Source organism: Idiotropiscis lumnitzeri, chromosome 5 (genome assembly GCF_059441095.1).
Source record: "Idiotropiscis lumnitzeri isolate Australia: NSW breed Sydney's pygmy pipehorse chromosome 5, RoL_Ilum_1.0, whole genome shotgun sequence".
In the NCBI taxonomy this organism is placed as follows: Eukaryota; Metazoa; Chordata; class Actinopteri; order Syngnathiformes; family Syngnathidae; genus Idiotropiscis; species Idiotropiscis lumnitzeri.
Genome location: NC_142395.1, coordinates 20081039 through 20098184, shown reverse-complemented (window position 1 = coordinate 20098184; position 17146 = coordinate 20081039). Strand labels below are relative to the sequence as shown.

Sequence of the window (17146 nt, the reverse complement as noted above, 5' to 3'; positions counted from 1 at the left end):
GGGTTGTACAACACTGTGTGATTTGACATTTTTGTTATTTTCACCAGTAGGCTGGTTAAATAATTCAAGTAGAAATAATGCAATGCGTAAACCAACCAAGTTGTAATGTAAAAACGGGAATTGATACACATCAAAGTGATAAAGTTAGTTCTTTTTTCGGCCATTTTTTACTCTATTTTGAATGATAAAATAGCAGCAAAATGTTTCAAATAGATGAGAGTCACAATTAAGAGTATTTCCCTTAAATGTTCGCTCGCAAGCAAAGCAAGAGTTTGGCATAACCACGTTGGGAATGAAATTTGTAAGAAATAAAAAAAAAAAGGTTTTTCAATTCACAGTTGCAAAATCTAGATTTACCGTCAAGAAGAACATGAAAATGTATTTAACATGCATCCAGAACCACCATATCGAATGTATTATAACGTGAAGTTTGTGAACTCAGGGTAGCACTGTATCGCTATACATATAAAAACTGACTTTTATTTCAAAACTGGGTTATATTGAGAATGTGTGGTGCATCATGAACTGGATCATCCGACAACTGAGACCCTGGACAGGTGCGGATCTGTAGCCACACATCCAAAAAAAATCACTCTAAAAGATTCAGGTGTTAGTGTCCTCATTTCCTGAACATTACTGTATTGGGTGTTGTAAAAGGTAATATAACACCGACGTAAACACGCTCCTGTGACCATCTTGTGCTCAAAATTTGTTAATATTAAAAAATGAAAAATATAAATTTAATCCCAGCTCAATGCTGGTCTGAATTAGAGTGTGGTTGCTGTCAAGGATTTATTCTGATTTGGCCCAAAATCATCTGGGCTATAGGCCTCAATGAATGAGGAACTTTGAGGTAAAATATTTAGTTGGTATAATGTATTTATTTTACGTTGAAAAAGATTCGCAAAAAATTGCATTTCATATTTAGTGATATGTTTCTTTGAAAATGGGCTTGCATGAAAGCCTTGTTAGTTTTACCTAAAGTCCAATTCTAATCTCATCCACAAGATGGCAATACATGCACATGTAAACAATACAAAGACAACACGGCAAACCACTCAAAAATAAAAACAAAACGAACTCCATCTCCAGATCCAAATAATAATTAATTAAACATAATGAAGAATCAAGTCTGGAATAATAAAAGCAACCTCCACCCACTTATCTATTTTCTGTACGTCTCATCCTGCCCTATGTTGCGGTGAGCTGGAGCATCAAGTTTAGTGTTCCCCCACATGGCACGCAATCGCCTTTAAGGTTAAGGTCTTCTCTTTTGGCCCACTATCAGAAACGTTGACATTTACACCTTAGCTTAATTGCATTAATTAATTCCCCAAAATTGATTATCATCATTGCATAGAATGGCATTCATTTGTCTTGGCTGCCCATCGTCCAGACCTGTACAGTAAATGTAGTAATGTCCGTCAGTCCGTCCGTCCGTCCTACTTTCTTTCTGATCCAATCAGATTTTAAATTCACACACAGCGCCTTGACAACGGCTCAGGGTGACGTCGCCTGTTTTTGCGCCCCCTGATTGGTTCAGGTACGTAATGCCACCAACCATTGAATTACGGGTGAGGACGATGTCCGACCACCACCGTTGATTGACGGCTTGTTTCAACTCAGAAAATCCTTGTATTTTACGTATCCCACATTTTATCATGTTACAACATCCCAAAATGAAATAAATGAAATGTATCTAAAGTAGTTTGACTTTTTTCCATTGGTACAAACATATGCTTCAATGACGCGCCCACTTACACTCAAGCACATTCGTGCGCAAACACGCACGCGTAGATACGCACGCAAGCGCGCACGCACAAACGCCCACTCGTATTTTTTTGAAAGAAGCAATTCGGTTGAAAGTCAGTTGATTGGCAGCAATGATAACCAATCAAATACACGTTCAACCTAAAAAGGGAGGAGTTCACTCCCATGATAGTTCCTCCTCCACTATTGCGTGGACGCTATTGGCCGACTCAAACAGTCGATTTCTTACAGGTCTTTGCGCGGGTATGTCTAAACTGCTGTAATGTGTTGCTGTGTATGCAGCATTTCCGCTAATGGTTACCAGAGTTCTCCTACTTGGACATAATCAGTAGACATAAACCATATCTACAGCGCGACTACATGTTCAACGCCATCCACAGGTTAGTGGAGAACTGACACGTTGACGTGACAGTCCACAAATTGGATTAGCGCTGTGTAAAGCCACCAGTAAATGAGGTTGTAGCCAACCTGCTTATTGACAGCTTCACCGACAGTTCCAATGCACGAATCTGGTTCTGGATCGTGTCAGCGACTTTATGCGATTGATTGCAACCTCTGCACGCGCCTCATTTTTTTTAAATTGACGAGCATGTGTTGTAACTGTACATTCAGGATTTAGATGTGCGCAAGTCAACGACATGGACACTTACGGTCAGCGGTTTGAGGCCACATCGGGGCGGGACGGTAAATCTCATAAGAAGAAAGCTTCCGCTTCCCACCTGGCTACGCCATGTTCCGAAGACGGAGACCGCAAACCCAAGTTTGTAAGTTTCACTTCACATAACAGGGACACTTCTGTCTAATGTGCTGCTTTTGTTGTCCTTTTAAATGTTGCAAAGGCTGTTGTTATATTAAATAATAAAATGATGGCTGCTTTGACAGGACAGGTGTGCACATTTCCCATTAATGTCACTTATTCATCCATTTGAATATGTAATGTATCGATAATGGCTGTGTTTGATGTATGTCAAGGTTCCAATTGGGTGGTTCAGTTTTTATGATGATGGCACAGGAAGGAGTTATGTGAACAAAATTGAGTACTTTTAATGGACTGGATTGGGGCTGTCACTATCAAGTAATTTCAGAATTCATTATTTTTATGGCTTATTCCAGTGGTCCCCAACCAGCAAGGCGGCGGCCCGGTACGGCTGCAGAGATGAAAGAGAAAAATAAACTTGCAGTACTTCTAGTTTATTTATTATTCGAGGCTAAAAACTATTTTATTTTTAAAGCTTCTCCCTGTTACATCCATCTATGATGGCTTCCTGACGCATGTCAAGATGCTAATAGTCTTGGGTGCCTTGCGCTAATGTTAAACACACAAGCTAGGTAGTTGTTGTGGGTCCAAAAAAAAAGTTTGGGATTTGTATAAACCGGTCCCCGGTGGAAATAAAGTAGTTCGGGGATCACTGGCTTATTCCATCAATTAATCGGATACATTTCAATTTGCATTATATAGCAAATTTTTACGCTTTACTTTATTGTTTATTAACCAATTGTTGTTTATTTGGTATTTAGTACCGAATTGCCAATGTAAAGTAAATTTTTTTTGACTGGGCTGTCATTGGAGCGTACTGCAGAGTAGTTTGACCGTATTGATAAAGTCGCACAAACATATTGGCAAAATGCTAAAAACAACAGTATTTTCCCTCACAATTCCACAGGTTATTGACATGCACATGCACTATCAATACGTTCAAAACTACTTCGCAATAAGTTCGAGCGACATAGCAATCCATTCTTTTGCTTTGCACATTCTTTCCAGTAAGGAAGATCTTGAACACAATATATAAATATCTGAGTTTGGATTTACAATTTGCCATGTTCATGGCCATATACGTTAACTATTTGCTTTTTTTTAAAGGATAGTAGACTATTTTGATACATTCCAGTAGTTGATTATGTGCAGGGTAGAGCTACTTCACGAAGCTTCATATTGTTTTTGTTTGTCCCCTATTTGTAGCACCTACCATTTAGAAATCTCACTGATGACATGGTAAGATATGAAATATGGAAACAGTTCTTCAATTTTCTTGCCTCCAAACTATCAACTAACGTGACTAAAACCGTACTATTTTTTTGTAATTCTGACAATGTTTCATTACCAAACATGACGTTTACTAACAAAGCAAAGCCTTTTCTCTTCTTAAGTGAACGTCTTTGTCCAATTTCCTTTCACCCTTTCTAATCAAATTGATGCTGTTCTCATGAAATAAAATTTGAATATTTTCCCCTAATGCAGAATGCGTTATTGACTCCACTCTGATCAATATCACTTTCTTTATAAACTAACACTCATTGTAGTAACATGTTACACCCTTTTACTTTATTTTGATTTTGTCTGTCTTTCCTTTTCTCCCTTGCAGCTGGACAGATTTGCAAGCATTCGCATCCCGGGTAGCAAAAAGGAGCGGCCAGCCATACCTCATTCTAAATATAGTGCCACCGATTGGTCTGTATTTTCATCATCTAACTCCCAGTTTGAGGAACTCTCATCAAAGATCACTTCAGAAAAAGAAATACTGGCACTGTTTGAGAAAATGATGGTATGCAAATAATATCATTCATTCTTCATGCCATTTTTTTACCCACAATGTTGCGAAACTGTTTAAATGAACTCAACTTTCGTTGAGCTAATGACTCTTGGCATCAGTGTTTCCTTACACTTCAAGTATAGCAGAGTCCATCTATGCGTCATTTCGATTCTTCTTAGCCTAAGATGAATGTTTTTGGCGGCCCTGTGGAGCCAGGGATTGAGGTGGGGCTCATGGTGCTACCAACCTTCTCAGTTGCTTTCTCAGTCCATGTGTACTAAACACATGCAAGTATAAGCAAACTCAACACATATTCTCCAGCGCAACAAGCATAAACAACAATGGAATCTGCTTGGAGGAGCTCTTATCCGAGGAGAGCTGCCAGTATTTCCATCCAATGTTACTATAAACACAGGAGCTGTTTCTTTCTCACTTTCAAGGGGTCACCGTTTGCATTATGAATGCATGTACGCACTTGATCGGGATGTGTGGACCGATGTGCTTGCCTGGAAGGCATACCGACGTGCTGAAATATGTTATGAATGGATTGCTATGTTTGTCTACGGTCTGCATGCAAATAAGCACGGTGTCATTGTCACTGCCCGGGCTTCGAAAATTGTGTAATGGAAAACCGACCGCACAGGGCGGAATCAGGCTGGTTTGGGGTAGAACCGGTAGAATGGAAAAGGGGAATTTGTGACATGGAGGAGATGACGAAGTGGCTGCAGAAATGTTAAATCGACCACCGTGCCGCATAGAGCAGTCATTCACTATATATATGTTTTTTTGTTTTTTTTTGTTTCCAAGAATGACTGTGTCCTCATTCCCATTTATTCAACAAATGAGCTGCAAAGATTTTTTTCCTTTATCCATTGTCAGAAATTCAACCCTGTTGCTTTGCTGCAGCTCTCGTTTTTAGCGTGTGTGTGTGTGAAGACAGAACATATGGGGGGAAAAAAAACGTTGCAGAACAAATACCCAATGAAAGCATTGTCCAGTGTTTCAATATTTTGGTTTTAAGCTTTGATTCCAATGTTACTGACTCATTCCTAAAATCCACATACCGGTATTTTCAGGGTCACTCATTTAAAGTTACTTGAATTAATGCTAATATGTTGTGATTGCGACTCCCCCTTCGAGGTAACGTGCCATCTCCGTGTCTCCTCTTAGGAGTTGAACAATATTCATGCTTTGGCTTTACTGTCACAATGCCGGGCATTGAAGTTTTTTTTTTCCCATATTGAACAATCAGAGCAACATGCTGTGTTAATCTGTTTTAGTTGTTGAATATGAGACAGGTCAATGCGACAAAAGGGTATTATATAAATAGGGCAGAAAAAACACATTTATTGTATTTCTCTTCTAACTTTGTCCATGTTATATTAGGAGGACATGAACCTGAATGAGGAAAAAAAGACTCCCTTGAGAGACAAGGACTTCAATACCAAGAGAGAAATGGTCATCCAGTATGTTTGTACTGCTTCAAAAACGGTATGTTCAATATTGTATAATGTATTAATAGCCATATGTAATGAGTGTCAAATTAACACATTTGAAGGAGCACTGTTAGCTCCCCAGTTTTATATGGTAGTTAATATTTTGGTACCTAGTGGTTAAGACCTTGAGAAACAGTATGTGTAAAACTACAGGGATGGCAATAGCACAGCGCTGTTGTTTTATAAGACACCCGTGAAACATAGAAAACTAATATGCATTTTTATTGATACTGTTGCAGAATTATTATAGAAACCCACCGTCATTTCCCGACTACAAAACTGCAAATGTAGTGTAAAAATAAAAAAAAACAGGGCTCAATTTGCCAAAATCCTGGCTCACCTGTTTTGTGGGATTGGTCACATGAGCAGCTCCTGGAGATGGATAAAAACAGGGTGGACATTTATTTATTTTTTTTGCTTGATTCATATTCAACAAGCCCAATAAATATGAATCAGCATGATGTGCTTAGACTAGTGGTAGCACAGAATATATTGCAAAGAACTATTTTGACTTGACTTCTGCTTCAAGATAGTAGATATGTAAGCGAAGGTGTTTGTATCAGAGGTGCATTTTAGGCACTCTGCAACCTTCAGTAGAGCCGTACATTTTCATTTACTATGCCTTGCATCAGGGGTGCCCATTAAGAAGATCACGAGCTACCAGTACCTCTCGAAGGGAGTGTCATCACTCTCATGGTATTAACTCAATCACTGCCAGACCTCCCAGTTTTATGCTATTGATGTAGCTGCCTGTCAACGGCAGTGAATGAGTTTAAAAAAAAAACAAATAGACTCCTGCCTGTCAGCCGTTGTGAAATTTTTCACTTGATTGACATGTAGGGCAACCAGTCATATACGCCTGTTGTATCACATATGCGTTCATGCAGTTATGGAAGGTATGCATAATATATATAGTACATATAAAGAATTCTAAGTATATTTTGAAATAAGTAAAGTAGATCATTTGGACTTGGGCATACTTACAAAACACATCATACAGTGTAATGTATTTGTTAAATTATTTTTTTTTCTTTCTTCCCACCTTTACATGTAAAATATTTTCTTTTTTTTTCCCTTCCTCCAGGGTAGCTTGAAAAGCAGCTATCAGATATCTCCTCAGGAATTTCTAGGAGAACTGAAGTCAGGGGTGATGGAAGAACGCTTGTTTGCTTGCTTGGACTCATTGCGTGTCTCGCTTACTAGCAATCCTGTCAGGTACAGTAAAGCAAAAATAAATAGGTCCCATTGTTTAAAAGTAGATGTTTTTCCCTTATTTTTGGATTACAATTAAATGTCATATATATATATATATATATATATATATATATATATATATATATATATATATATATATATATATATATTTTATATTTTATATATATATATATTTTATATTTTATATATATATTTTATATATATATTTTATATTTTATATTTTATATATATATTTTATATATATATTTTATATATTTTATATATATATATATTATAAATATAAATTTCTTGTTATACTGCTTGTCTATCATCACTCTGTGGTGATAGTCCATGTTTGTTCTTCTTACAGTTGGGTACAGAGCTTCGGTCATGAGGGCCTTGGATTGTTACTTGATATTTTGGAGCGATTGCTGGCCAAGAAACAGTAAGTTTTGATTTCAACATTTATGTGTAAATGACTCTCCGTTTTCAATAATCAGAGTTCTGAGATAAATTTGGAAATGTATGAAATTTTATGTAAATTTCCACGACAGAAAAAGTATGGAATAAAGAAATGATTGTTTGGAAATATATTCACCTTAGATCGTAGATGTAACTCATAATCGGTAGCTATAAATTCTCTAACAACTGGCTCATGAATTCCAAATATTACCGAGCTGTAATCTTCTAGAAATTCTTTGCCAATATAATGCCAAATAAAAAAAATCTGAACAATACACTCATTGAAATGTCACGAATAATTAAAAATAATAATAATTAAGGTTTAGCGAGAAGTCTGCAATTAAACATGCAATAGACGCAGGGTATACCTGTCTTACCTTTTTCCAAATTCCGCTGGAATATGTTCCAGCTTCTCTGTGATGCTGAGCAGGATAAGTGGTACATATTATGGATCAATTTTCTTTATTTCATGTTCTCAGGCAGGAGAGGATCGACAAAAAGAACCAACATAAGGTTATCCAGTGTCTAAAAGCCTTCATGAACAACAAGGTAATAATTACACCAGCCATCATTTCAGAATGTGTCTTTATGTGGTCATATAGGTGTATGAAGAAATGTCATACAGTACATACTAAGGCAAGGCTGATTCAGCAATGAGTTTGGGTTTCCAGGCTAAGTAGACTGTGCCTGTGTTTCCTTCCGTGCGCCAATTAAGTTAATTTTGGGATGGTGCTTTTCAATTTTCGTCTCCGGGGCAGATGTGTTGGCCTTGACTTGGAAATTCTTTTGTACCACATGCAGCAAATAGTCTTTGTATAATTTTGACATATTTTCTTGCAGTGTAACATTTTTTAATTTATTTTAAGATTATTTTTTTTTTTGCAGAATAATATTGTATAATATCTCTTTTCACATCCTGGTTGGAAAAAAAAAAAAACATTTTGGTCTGTTAAACAAATCTTTATCCTTTGCGCAGCACAACCTAAAATGTTCTTTGAGTTTTGGCCCCCTGCAGGATTGAGTTTGAATCGCCTTGTAACGGAACAAAAAAAAAAAAATCCTTGTGCCACTCTGCCACAAACTCTAAATATTACATCTATAATATATCGTCTCATGTAATCCTGCATCTAAACAGATGCCAGATGCTAAGCAGTTAACTGTAGGTTTTTCTGCAAGTCCACAGTCTAGACCAGGTGTGGGCAAACTACGGCCCGGGGGCCACATACGGCCCGTTAAACATTTTAATCCGGCCCGCCAAACTTGAAAAAAATTACATGAGTAAACCTGGTTAATTTTTTATTTTCTAATTATTCTGGTGTGTCAAACACAGATATTTTTGTTTTAATGCTTTTGTTCGTTTTCATTTCAAATGAAATCTATTTTTTTCTCCGTTGAGGTGAGGTTACCAAAACAATCCATCCATCTGCTCCTAGTCTGGCCCCTCTGTCAAATTTTAGAACCCATTGTGGCCCGCCAATCAAAAAGTTTGCCCACCCCTGTTCTAGACCCTTCTTTGGCTCAAAAGGCATCTTGGAATGCAATGCACCTAATGCTCAAAAGACTTATTTTCTCTCTGCTGTAAGTACATCTTTGACTTCCTCGGCCTTTGTACACTTCGGCACTTTGTACTGTACAGCATGCCCTGTACTGTACTGGCATGGCACTTGTTGGCATGAAGTTCACAACAGCTCACCACTTGCCACTGCAATCCTCTTCAACTCTTCAATGACCAAATCACAGAGCTAGTGGATGTTTGAGACCTTGTGCTTTTCAGTTTGAATATACCTCATAGATGCTCAATTTGGTTTTGGGCTGGAGACATGCTTGGCCAGTCCATCCTCTTTACCCTCAGCTTCTTTAGGAGTCGAAGGGAGGTCGTCGTTCTCCGCTTCAGCGCGTCACATACATGTCGGCATTCATAGCTTCCCCAATGAACTGTTGCTCCCCAGTGCCAACTCACTCATGCAGCTTCAGACCAAGACACTGACCACCATGCTTAATTGAAGGCAGGACAGACTTGTCGTTGCACTCCTCAACTGGTTTCTGCAACACATACTGTAATTGACAACATCTGAACCAAACTAAAGTTATCTCGGTCTCACTGGACCTCGGGACTGCGTGGCTGCCATGCAGACTAATGTGATGCAGTGTGTGGCACAATGCATATGGTAAAGGCATATGGTCGGTGACATCCCCTCCCTTCCATTTGTTCAGCTATGCAAGCAGCACTCGTATGTCAAAAACAATCTTCAGGTGTGACACTGAGCATCTGCACTCAACTTCTTTGGTCAAAGCCATGTTCAGTAGAGTCTTTCTTGTTCAACTGCTGTGTGGTCTTTTGATACAACAGTAAATGTATTATAAATTGGCAAAGATGAAGCTATTTTGTCTAGAAGTTCCTTACAATGGCTTTTGTGACGGTATTTCCAAAGGATGTGGAATAAATGAAGCCGGTTGTGCAAGACATGTGCTGAAAAACTGTCCTGTTGAATCATTTGAACAAGTACCACCAAGTAATGATGTGAAAAATGCGAGCCAAATTTACTGCCCACGTAAACATGAGCAGTTTAGCCGCTACTAGCGAGCCGTGCATCCGCCGGACCAAAGCAGAAATCAAAAGTGTGATCTATCGAGGTAACAATGATGTTACAGCACATGTAGAATCATCACTTAAAAATGTTTGCAGTTTTAAGACGGATTCATTGTTAAATGTTTAGCAGTCACGGGAATCTGTTTTTCTTTATATATCATTTTGTTTTAAGAAATAATCTAATGTTTGTCAGTACAGACGCTCTCAAACTTGCAATTTAAAAGCAAAGTAAATTAGTGGTACGGATGGAAATTGTTTTCATTTTCACCAATCTGATGTGTTAAAAATGGCTTGCTCTCTTTATGATACAATGTATCTGAAGAAACGTGATTTTCTTTTTTTTTGGAGATGTGAAGATTCTGCCTGATGCCATCACTATTGTATTGTTTGCACACCTGTCCTCCATTCTGCCTTCCCTTGTACCACACACGGCATCCCCCCTCCCCTCCCCACTTGATATGCAACACTGACACTTAAGTAGACAAAAGTTGAGGCAAAGGCATTAACAATTTGCAAAATTAGACTCTGCCTTTGTGCAATCATTCGAAAACAGTGTCAATTATACAGCATTTAATTTGTGGCACAGCAGCATTCCAATTATTTTGTTCAGGTCCCCAACTACATGTGTATCAGTAAGCAGAGCAGCGGTGGCTTGTATTTTGACTTATTATTTTAGTAAACTAACTGAATATTTGATCTTTTTTTTTTAATCACAGTTTCCCTTCTGTGAGTAAGCTGTAGATGTGGTCGGCGTTTGTACATGTTTGGAATTGGAATGAAAGTGTCGTGATGGGATGCTCAAATTGATCACTTGCCGGGAAGTTGGGGAGCAATGGGATACAGAGGCACAAATTAGGGAACAGAGTTAACAAGCAAGATCACTCAAGTGTGAGGAGCTGGGACACTGTCTTATTGTCTCTTAAGACCAACGCACTAGCTCCATAATGATTCCGCTGTCGAGACTTTCGTTTTCCGTCCTCTTCACACCCACTGAAGCATGTGCGCTTTTATGCAGAGTGAAAATTTGAGTTGCACTCGCTAATGGTCAGTAGCTGTATGGTGTATATTGCACGCTCCAGTTTTTTATTTTATTATTAGTGCTAAATGTGTCACATGCAGAAATGGAAGGCCACAAAAAACACCTCTTGAAAACTCAAGAGCCATATTGTAGTTTTCTTTTCTTGCTTCTTTCATTTATTAATTTTCTTTCAATCATAATGACAGTTTGTTGATGCAATTTTGATTTCCCGGCCGGAGATAAAATGATACATTCCAAAGATACTTTCTATTATCTTTTTTTTTAAATTTTTTTTTCATTCTATTGCGTTTTCTGTGTGAAAAAAAATGTATCTTTTAAACAAATGGAGGAAATATCCCGGAAAATTGCTTTATTTATTTTCATGTACTTTTAAGGAAAAAGTATAATATTGGGCTGTGCAACGTTATTGGGATGTAAAAGTATATGTATCGGAACATAGATTTTTTCTCCTCATCCCACACCTCCAGCTGAGATAGTTGTAAAAGTCATAATTACATGACATATTTGTGTAATAAAAACTTGTCGGGCATACTGAGCGGGCCTATCTTGCCGCGTCACATTGTATTCTTTACATCTTGCATGCGCTAGTTCAAGGTCAAGGTGAACTTTATTTCAACCGTCATACACGGCCTTCAAGTTGGAACATCAGAAGCAAAGCTTAGGAAATTAATCCCTCCCACAATACCACTTTCGTCATTTGCAATCTCCACCTCGTATGTACAACGTACAACTGAGAGCCCCCAGTATATACAAATTAGTGCAATTGTGCAGTCCTAGGATGCAATATTAACTACTACTGTACTTTCAGCCAAGGGTGTACTTAAATATTGACCAATGATGTATTTTGTTTACCATTACAGTATTCTTATTACAATACTTCTATCACTGTAGTATTTCTACCACTGCAGGATGTTCACTATTACAGTACTTTTATCATTGCAGTATTTTTCTATCATTGCGGTACTTTTACTATTACAGTACTTTTACCATTGCAGTACTTTTACCATTGCAGTACTTTCATCATTGCAGTATTTTTCTATCGTTGCAGTACTTTTACTATTACAGTACTTTTACCATTGCAGTATTTTCTATCATGCAGTACTTTTCTATCATTTCAGTACTCTTACCATTACAGTACTTTTATCATTGCAATATTTTTATGATTGCAGTATTTTCAATCATTCAGTAGTTTTTATCATTACAGCGTTTCCCCCTCCGTATAATGGACAAACATTAGGAGTGTTTCCTTACACTTAGATACGTTTATACTGTGTATATTTGCATGCTTTTTCTGAATGTCTGCTGCTAATGTTATACATTAACGGCTACATTACGCCGCCGACTCTGTGTGATCTATATCTTTGCTGCTGTAACACCTCAAATTTCCCCATTGTGGGACTAATAAAGGACATCTTATCTTATCTTATCTTTATTAAAAATTCTGTCTTTATCAATAATGGTTGATTTTAATTTTACGGTGTGATTGAAAAGCTGTTTACACATGTGCTTGTTCATTGCAGTATGGCTTGGATCGAATACTTGGGGAGGAGAGAAGTCTTGCGTTACTTGCGAGAGCAATTGATCCCACCCAATCCGCGATGATGACCGATGTGATGAAGCTGCTGTCGGCCATCTGCATTGTGGGCGAAGAGAACACGTACGTTTCTGATGACAATGTTTTTCATGTGTTGTACTCTGTAATTTAAACCAAATGTTTTTCAACAATTTCATTCGTTTAAAATATTATGGGTACAATTAAGGGTTAAAAATAAAAGATTTAACGTGTAATAATATTTCGTTGACCCATTTTATGCTTGAAAGGCCATGTCTTTCCACTTGTGCTAAAAGTTTAGAGGAACTGAAGATGTTTTTACAAATATCAACTCAATATTCACTCGTGCATTTCATATTTTTATTTACCATAGTTTGGAGAAGGTCCTTGAAGCCATCACCACTGCTGGGGAATGGAGAGCCATTGATAGATTTAATCCCATAGTGCAAGGACTACGAGATCGCTCGGTGCAATTACAAGTAAGAGCAAAGTGGCACAGTCTGAATTTTGTATAGACTTCAACTCACGCAAAGATTTTGATATTCTAGTATGTTTATCCTGCATGTTATTCAATCTTGGAAATGAAGAGGCAGACTCACTCACCTGTATGACACACAGTGTAGTATTGGGCAGTGCACTCCGCTTTGTAGAATAGTCCAAAAAACTCCCCTGATTGGCGAGTCTGCCAGACGTCAACAGCCAAGCTACCAAACGCGTTTACAATGCTTGCGTTAAATATGCCTGTACTTTTGCTGGACACAAGGAGCACAACAGTTCATGCGCGTTAAACTGACTACCTAAACTTCTTGTGAAGAAAGAAAAACAAAAAAAAAAACTTGTTTTGTGAACCGTTGTTGAGATCGACCACTCTTCACGTCCCAGCAAGCATTGCGGTATCCAATACAGCAATGCACGTTGTGAACATAAAACTGTAATCGTTTCCTTATCTAATAGTAATTGTCTGCCAGGAGCGCGACATCATGATGTCTGCCACCCAGTGGTGAGCAATAATAATATCTCTCAGAACTGCAGAAGTGAGGAAACATATCTGCAATGTTCATAAATCATTTGAGGGGCCACTCCGAGTGTGGGTTGCATGCGGTCTGCCAGTTGCCCCGTGCCTGATCTACATGTTTGTTAGTGTGTTTTAATTCAAAGCCAAAGAGAATTATGAATAAGAAATAATTATAAATATTCAGTAAGTAATAATGAACGTGCATCTCTTCTGGACTCTAATATTGCTATAGTATTTTCCAAACACGACTGGGTTGCTTTTGTTTTGTTCCGTCAATAGTGAAGCCGCAGGAAGCAGCAGTCCCACAACTAAACTTGGAGGGCAGTGAAAAACAGCTTCCAAATGATACAATTTTCCCTTCGATTGGCTGTTGGTTTTATGTCTACAGTTGTTGCATCAATATTAAAATCAACCCTCCCGAGTTGGAGGCTGGCTCTTCCTGGTGGTAAAGCTCATTTAGGATGCATGTCGCTATGTTCATCAACTGCTGGAAGAAGTATTCAGTTTTACTTGCCCCCCTCTCCTCCTTTTTATGTTACGTTTACATTTCATATTTCAGGTGGCATGCATGCAGTTAATCAATGCGCTAGTAACATCACCCGATGATCTGGACTTGCGGCTGCACATCAGGAATGAATTTATTCGTTGTGGCCTTAAAGCCATTTTACCAGTAAGTGTACGGACGGACATTTAATTTGTACTTGTACTATATTCATAATCCAAAATTGTAATGCTCAATTTGTTTCCTAAAATTAATCCTTTATCTCCCTGCAAACATCTTTACTGTATGTTCTTCTTTTTGAATGTAGCAACTGTCATCTGTGAGGAATGATGCCCTTGACATTCAGCTCAAGGTATTTGAGGAGCACAGAGAAGAGGACATGATGGAATTCTCTCATAGGCTGGAAGACATAAAAAGCGAGCTGGAATATCCTTTATACCGTTTACCTATTTCAGCGAGTGTTCGCTTTTAGTGTCTTCTGTCTAAAATGAATATACACGTCACCCACTGAAGGTCAAATATTTTTGAATAGATTTGATAATACAAAGTGTGACGCTCTTTGAATGCAGTGTTTCCTGAAGTATAAAAGTACCGTACAGTTTATTTTTTTTTTAATTATTTATTTTTTTATGGCTACAAAGTATTGCCTCCATTTATCTGCCAGTGCTTACCTTGACTCTCTTTACTGATGCGGGGGACGTGTTCAATATTTTGTTGAATATGGTGAAGGACAGCAGTGCAGAAAACTATTTCATCTCCATTCTGCAGCACTTGGTCCTCATTCGCAACGACTACTTTGTCAGGTCTGTCAATTGAGGGTGGAGGAAATATAAAATTATAGTAGATAATCAATAGTTCTGTACACATAATTTGACCTCTGCATTTGACCCATCACGGAGAACATGCAGGGCTAGTGTGACCCACTGGAGCGGAGGAGGGGGGTGGGGTACTTAAGTGCCCGTGGTGCAGTTTGAGGCATGGGGGTGAGGGACTTAAACCAGTGTCCCCCCTGGAAGCAGGCGACAGGCAACAAGCTTAACCACTTGTGGCTTCCCTTCAAAGTGCACAATAATTATTTTTAACAGCATCCCTTGAGTTCTGACAAGCAAACCCTCTGTGAGGATTTGCAGGCCACTTCAGAGAAAAGTTGCAATATTTTGGCTGATTTAAAAAAAAAAAAAAGACAACGCAGTTAGATTGTAGTGGCTTTAGAGAAGACACCAGGGGACCCAGGTCAACAAATACCATCACTTGTGTTTTCTTAGAGCAAAAATGTCTTTCGTTTATAAGTGATGTCCTTAGGCAGTACATTTTATTTATTTTGACCCGCCAGTCGCTCGACACCGGTTGATACCTTTGAAATGACTCCTTGATGACTGTACTCTTCAACTCAGCCCGTAAGACGACACTTGGTTCCAAGTGCCCTCCTTTTTTGGATTCAGATGAGAACAAATAGTTCTTTATGCAATTGAGCTGAAGTTCTTCTCTTCCGCTGCCTGTCCATCTATCCATTCATCCATGAACGATTTAAATGTTCCGTTTGCTGTGATGCATGTAACCTTAGAAGCTATATAATGTGCTGCACGTATCGCACTTCAAATACAGTACTCCTACTTGATTTGTGTAAAGTTGCTCATCTGCTTATTTTTTTTTTTTTTAAATGGTGTCGTCTTTTTTAGAGTTTTTATTACACTACACCCTTGTGAGGATAAGCAGTATAGAGAATAGATGAGTGGACTTAGAGTGACCTTTTTTTAATCTTGCCCACAAGAAATACCCTGTACAGTGGAGCCTCAATTTCATGGATTGGTCGGGGAAAGGGGTCGCCCGTTATAGCCGTTTGTTTGATAAATTGTTGTCAACCACACATAGAGTGTGACATCCGACCAATGTGAAACAATGTGAGCCACCCTTGCTGTATTTTGACTTCATGACAATCTGTCATGCGCTGGTCATAATCTGTTGATGGGCCCGTTTCGGTCCTATAATGCCCTTGTCTGCCTTAAAGGCTCCGAATGGCATCAACCAACAGAGAGAATGTTGTCGCTTTCATCTGACAGCAATCTAGTTTCCATGGCTCAAGAGTATTTCCCCATCTTCTTTTATGGTACTTTTCAAAGTCTTTCGTCCGGATGGATCACCCACAGCTTTGTGAGCGTTGCTCAAAGCTCACTTGATCAAAAGATGGAGCAATAATAAACAACAATATAGCTTATTTATTAAATGCAGTTTTTTTTTTTTTTTTTTTCCAACCATAACTTTTTATTTTTTTAAAAAGTAGCTGACCTGAACCCAATGTTGTCTGAACCTCTACAAACTGCTACAATATAACATTACACTGCTGATGGGAGATGTTTATTCTAACGCCTCCGTTTAATAACAGTATTTCAAAACTATAATTAAAATTTTAGTCATTTGTCAGTGCAGGTTCATTTTTATAAATGAGTGCAATTGCAGAGGTCAAATTTGCATCATTAAACATGTACACATTTTGCGGTTTTATGCTCGGATTGTATACGACTAGAGAGTCTTTATTTACTGTAGTCTGTAATGCACGTTAGAACATTTGCATCAGAAAACTCGAAACATCTTTTTGGTTTGTTGCAATCAATTTTTTTGTGCCGTACATTATACTCGTTTACCGCTACATTCAAATTTGTGCTCATAATGTTCTACGAATCGACACGCTCAAACCATTCACGCTGACAACTTTTACGTTCAATCGTGCTGAATGTACTTCTCACCTCAAATTGTATTTTGTCACTTTTCCCCATTCTCACTTCTGTCACTTGTTGCCACTCTCAGGTGTCAGTACTTTAAGATCATTGAGGAGTGCGTGTCTCAAATTGTTCTGCATCGTAGTGGAACAGATCCAGACTTCAGTTATCGCAAACGTCTTGATGTGGATTTCAGCCACCTCATCGGCAAGTCACTTTCTCATGAAGAACAGATAGGAGCTAATTCTTCAACTTGGACTAATCATTTTTTTGCT

General features: G+C 38.3%; 1 protein-coding gene across 1 annotated transcript in view; it reads left to right on the top strand.

Annotated features, from left to right (window-relative positions):
* Positions 1-1990: 1990 nt before the first annotated feature.
* The window catches only part of diaph3 (diaphanous-related formin 3), a 74038-nt gene continuing 58882 nt past the window's right edge, over positions 1991-17146 (top strand). The window contains exons 1-14 of the mRNA XM_088296981.1: positions 1991-2150; positions 2383-2534; positions 3734-3766; positions 4137-4316; positions 5691-5795; positions 6885-7015; positions 7365-7439; positions 7936-8005; positions 12606-12742; positions 13011-13116; positions 14212-14322; positions 14462-14580; positions 14841-14957; positions 16960-17078. Coding sequence (XP_088153107.1) covers positions 2409-2534; positions 3734-3766; positions 4137-4316; positions 5691-5795; positions 6885-7015; positions 7365-7439; positions 7936-8005; positions 12606-12742; positions 13011-13116; positions 14212-14322; positions 14462-14580; positions 14841-14957; positions 16960-17078 — 1429 coding nt within the window. The 5' untranslated portion in view covers positions 1991-2150; positions 2383-2408. The remainder of the gene's footprint in view (positions 2151-2382; positions 2535-3733; positions 3767-4136; positions 4317-5690; positions 5796-6884; positions 7016-7364; positions 7440-7935; positions 8006-12605; positions 12743-13010; positions 13117-14211; positions 14323-14461; positions 14581-14840; positions 14958-16959; positions 17079-17146) is intronic.